Source organism: Solanum lycopersicum, chromosome 1 (assembly GCF_036512215.1).
Source record: "Solanum lycopersicum chromosome 1, SLM_r2.1".
Taxonomy (NCBI): Eukaryota; Viridiplantae; Streptophyta; class Magnoliopsida; order Solanales; family Solanaceae; genus Solanum; species Solanum lycopersicum.
Window position 1 is genome coordinate 7183111 of NC_090800.1, and position 4797 is coordinate 7187907.

The 4797-nt window shown below is 48.9% G+C and overlaps 1 protein-coding gene across 1 annotated transcript; it reads right to left on the reverse strand.

The window, feature by feature from the left end:
* Positions 1–626: 626 nt before the first annotated feature.
* Positions 627–4553, reverse strand: LOC138340887 (uncharacterized). Its single transcript, XM_069293060.1, has 4 exons — positions 4203–4553; positions 3497–3685; positions 2330–3121; positions 627–2039 (listed from the first exon to the last, which is right to left on the reverse strand). The coding sequence occupies exons 1-4, from the start codon at positions 4551–4553 to the stop codon at positions 627–629; spliced, it is 2745 nt and encodes a 914-aa protein (XP_069149161.1).
* Between the last annotated feature and the right edge of the window lie 244 nt (positions 4554–4797).

Below are 4797 nucleotides of genomic sequence, written 5' to 3' on the forward strand. Positions count from 1 at the left end.
AAGAAAATGCAGAAATGGTGGGTCTCGGGCCTCTTCCGAACGACCACCGATTTTGGCATGCACAAAATAACTCCATTCTACCACAGAGTTCGGGGCATCAGGATCGGCGTGGACGTCCAATTTTGCAGCATCTCCCCTGGTTCAGCATCACGAATGCCTGCTGGCTCAGCCTCCTCCTCGATGACGGCGTTGATCTCCCTTAACCGGTCACAGATTCCTTCCCCATCGTCTGCAGGCTCGGCATGCTCCCGGACTGGAAAGGAGTGATAGAGATGTGGGATCGGCTTAGTCAACCCTTGATCCTTTCTCCTCTTCATCTTCAAATCATCATTTGTGGGGATGTACCCCAAACCATACTTTGATCCTTTAGCAAGGACCGGAATTGGCTCGATGATCCCTTGTGCATTCCTTCCTAATCCGAAACCTGGTTTGAATCCGCTCTGCAGCATCACCGTGGCGATCATTCTATACACGGACGACATGGGAGTCTGTGAGGCCAAGCCCTCATCGGTGGCATTTACCAACTCCACCGTGTAAAAATCCAAGCTTTGTGGCGTCTCGTCCAAGACCGGCATCTGCTTGCCTGAGTGGCCCTTTTCACCCCTAATAACCAGTTCTTCATTCTTCTACACCAGTTTTATCATTTGGTGGAGAGTGGAGGGGACGGCTCCAGCCGTGTGAATGAATGGCCTGCCCAAAAGGAGGTTGTAGCTGGTGTCGATATCCAACACCTTGAACTTTTCCTCGAACTCTGCAGGGCCCATTTGGATGGTCAAATTCACCGCTCCTAACGTCTCTATCTGCACACCATCGAATGCTCTCACATTGACCTGGTTTTTCTCCAACTTTCCGAGGTCAAACCTCAGCTGCTTCAGCGTAGACAAGGGGCATATGTTTAGGCCAGATCCGTCGTCCACCAAAACACGGTTGACGATCTTTCCGCGGCATACCACGGTGATGTGTAGAGCTTTGTTGTGGGCCCTCCCTTCAGCCGGCAGTTCATCATCGCAGAAGCTGATGCGGTGTCCCTGAATGACTCGGTGAATCATAGCAGCTACATTGTCGCTGCTCATACCTGAGGGCACGTATGTATCATCAAGAGCTTTCATTAAGGCCTGCCTGTGGGACTGAGAGCTCATCAGCAGGGCCCACACAGATATCTGAGCCGGAGTCTTCTCTAAATGTTTGACGATGGAATAGTCCTTCGGTTGCATCCTTCTCCAGAACTCTTCTGCTTCCCCCTCGCTTATCGGCCTCTTAGCATGGTCCTTCTTCTGTCCTCCGAGAGCAAGCTCATCAGGAGTGTAACACCTTCCGGACCTAGTCATGCCTTGAGCCACGACCGTTTCTATCACAAACTTAGGTTTGGGGAGAGTCTTTGAGGGCACCAAGGCAACAGCCTTTGCAGGTGTCAGAATAACAAACTCCCTCCTTTCCTTGACGCTTAAAGAAGCGACAGCCCTTTCCAAGTCTTCCTGAACAACAGGAGTAATTCTCTTGGCTTCAAGCTCATCTTCGTCAGTTTCTATCATGTTGATGTTTCCACCCCCATGATTTGGCAACGGATTCGTGTTGACGTTTGGCGCCGCCGGTTGAAGAAAAACTACCTCCTGATCGATCAGTTCTTGGATTTTGCGCTTAAGGTTGATGCAATCTTCCATGTCATATCCAACACTGTTGGAATGATAAGCACACCTTTGATCTGGCCTGTAGAACTTTGAATTGACATCCACGGGTTTAGGCCCCACAGGGTGGATGTATCCATCTGCGACTAGCCTCTCAAATAGTTTGGTCCAGCTTTCAGCAAGTGTGGTAAATTTCCTTGAAGGCCTTTTTTCAAATCTCGGACGGGGAGGATCATAACCGCTTTGCTGAGGGGGAGGGACTTGTTGGTAATTGTGGGCATTTGGTCGTGGAGCTTGGGCTCTGGGATGGGGATTTATTTGGTAGTTTGGCATTGGGGCTTGGTAATTTGGATGGGGGTTTTGATATGCTGGGGTTTGTATTTGATATGCGGGGAACGGCGCTTGATAGCTTGGCTGTACATTAGCGCAGCTGGGAGCGACATTCTGGTAGTGGGGAGGGACTTGATAGGCTTGGGGGTAGTTTGGAAAATTTTGGGAATCAGGGGTGGATTCTGATACGACACAATATGGACTTCTGGATAAGTGGGTCCGGCATTGTAGTGGCTGGAATGATTTGAGTTTGGACGGTAGGCTTGATGAGGCTTTGATGGAGGGTAGGAGAGGCCTTGGGGACGTGGTAAGTTTCTGGGGGCCTTTCTTTCCCCGTGTGAGATAGCGTTAACCTCATCTCTTTTCTTCCTTACCAGTCCAGAGGATCCAGGCGATGCAGACACTCGGGCTATCTTCCCCGACTTCAGGCCATCTTCAATAGTCTCACCCACTTTGACTATTTCGGCGAATTTGGCGCCGATTAACAAGATGATCCTGTCATAATACTCGGGCTCCTGCACCCGCACGAAAACCTCCACAATCTCTTTTTCTGTCATCGGAGGCCTCACCCTTGCCGCCTCTTTCCTCCACCTGTACGCGAATTCTCGATAGCTTTCTGTGGGCTTCTGCTTCATCTTCTCCAAGGAGTACCGATCAGGAACTATCTCGACGTTGTATGCGAATCTGTCGATGAAATCCTTAGCTAGTGCACTCCAACTGGGCCATTGTCGAGTCTCATGTGACGTGAACCACTCTAGGGCTTCACCGCACAGGCTCCGGCTGAATAACCTCATCAGCAAGGCTTCATCTTTACCAACTCCCACGAGTTGGTCACAATACGCTCTGAGGTGTGCCATGGGGTTGCCTATCCCGCCGAAGGTATCAAACTTCGGGATCTTGAACCCTTCAGGCAGGTTCAAGTCTGGGTGGATGCATAGTTCTGCGTAGCTTAACCCGGCGACGTCTGGAGTACATTGCAATTCCCTCATTGCCCTCCTGATCTCCTCCTTTATGTCTACCTTCGCTTCTTCCCTCGCCCTCCACTCTCTTTCTTGCTCCTCGTAGTGGTCCAACTCGGAGCCGTGCACCTCATGCTCGACTGGGACAGGGATTTGAAAAGTGGTTCTTTTGGGGAGGGGTGGAGCTAAGGAAGGGCTTGGGACGTTCTGTGCGGTTTGATAGTTTTGCAGATAATTTTGGGGATTGGTATTTTGGGTTAAGTGAGGATGCGGTGTTTGGAAATTGAAGGCGGTGGGATTTTGGGCTTGATTTTGGGGTAGTGTGGCTGTTTGAGTATTTTGGGGGTGTGGGGGTATTTGTGGTGGATTGTTTGGGAGTGGTGAGGGAGTTTGATAGGAGACTGACGTGTATTGGGGATTTTGGGTTGTCATGTCTACCCCAGACGGGTTCTGTACGGGTGTCGATGGACGCTGCTGAGTAGGATCCGAGCTGGACGAGGGGAAGTATGTAGGAGGTCTTGCGTCAAGAAAGTTGGGGCCGAATCCGGGCGGAGGAGTGTCTTGCCTCCATTACATCTCTACCCTCATGTCAGCTATTTGCTGCATCAGCTGCGCAATAAGCTTATTTTGCTCTGCCACGGTGGGCTGAGCCACCACGACATCTGTGAGGCTGATTTGTTCATTGTTGTCGCCCATGTCTGTATTTGCGTTTGATCCGGGGAAGGAATCTGCGCGACCTTTTGATCTGGTAAAGTAGTGGTGATCTGCTAGCTTTATAGACACAGATCAGTAAGAGGTACCTGAGAGGTAAAAATAACTCAAAGGCAAATTTGTTACACATATTTGAGTACAAAATACATAATATTGCACAGCAAACAGATTAAACACACAAGTCGCTTTGTTTGAGGATATCTTAACCCACGAATAAGGACGGATATATATTTTGAACAAACAGGAATTTGTTTGTTTGGCGCTATCTTGGGAAATCTGAATCATGTTGAGCTATGGTCTTCTTGCAGCTGCTTTGCGACGTCCGTTGATCTTATCTTCGTATCTCCGAAACATGAAGGAGAATGAAAATTTTCTGTGATAGGGGCCGGGCCGGGAAGGCTGCCTACGTATCTCACAAGGAGAATTAGGCCCAACGTAGTTCGGATTTTAGGATGAAAATTTTCCATTCATTCTTTTGTTGTGATTACAAGGGAATTGAAAAACAACATTGAAATCTTTAGAAGACAACATTAGCTATTTCTTGTCTTGTGGCTGCGTCATTCCTTTCCTTTCAGACAGTCGGAAATGGAGGCTTGTAGACGATTTTTTCTTCATCGTCCTCCTCAATTACTTCACAGCCGGGGCCACTGTGATTTGCTCCTTGATCACGGGCGAGGTATTTTCCGCCCTTTAGGTTGCCATGGGTCGCCAATTCCTCGTCGAGTGCCGCACTTCTGGCCGACAACACGACAGTCTCAATATCTATCTTCGCTTCTCTCGCCTTTCCTTCGTGTATCTCCAAACGAAGCAAATTCAACCTTTTCCTTAGGCTCTCAGTTTCCATCTCGACCTCCTTCTTTCTTTTTATCTGCGACGCTAGATCTTCATCCAAGGTCGTGACCGCAGCTTTGTAGATCAGCGTGGTCATGTCTACTTTGAGCCCTTCCTTCTTAACCTTCTGAATCTCTCGAGTGACCCGCTCGATCTTTCTTCACAATTTCTCCCCAGTGAGCTCCGTCTGGACGTTCTTGCCTTTGTCCATAGCGGTGATTCAACTTTCCTGAGATGATAGAGCGATATTTAGGATTTATGGTATGGATTTTTGTGTGAGAAACTTGAGACTCGGGAATTTTGGTCGGACATTTGTAATGTTGGCTTCTGTATACTCCTTA

Bases quoted from the DNA above. Each gene is read 5' to 3' on its own strand.
- LOC138340887 (XM_069293060.1), bottom strand. From the start codon at position 4,553: ATGACCACGCTGATCTACAAAGCTGCGGTCACGACCTTGGATGAAGAT. The intron at 3,686-4,202 runs GTCTGAAAGGAA...GTGTCTATAAAG, and splicing joins ACAAGCCTCCATTTCCGACT to CTAGCAGATCACCACTACTT. The intron at 2,040-2,329 runs GTAAGGAAGAAA...GCTAATGTACAG, and splicing joins CGCCTGGATCCTCTGGACTG to CCAAGCTATCAAGCGCCGTT.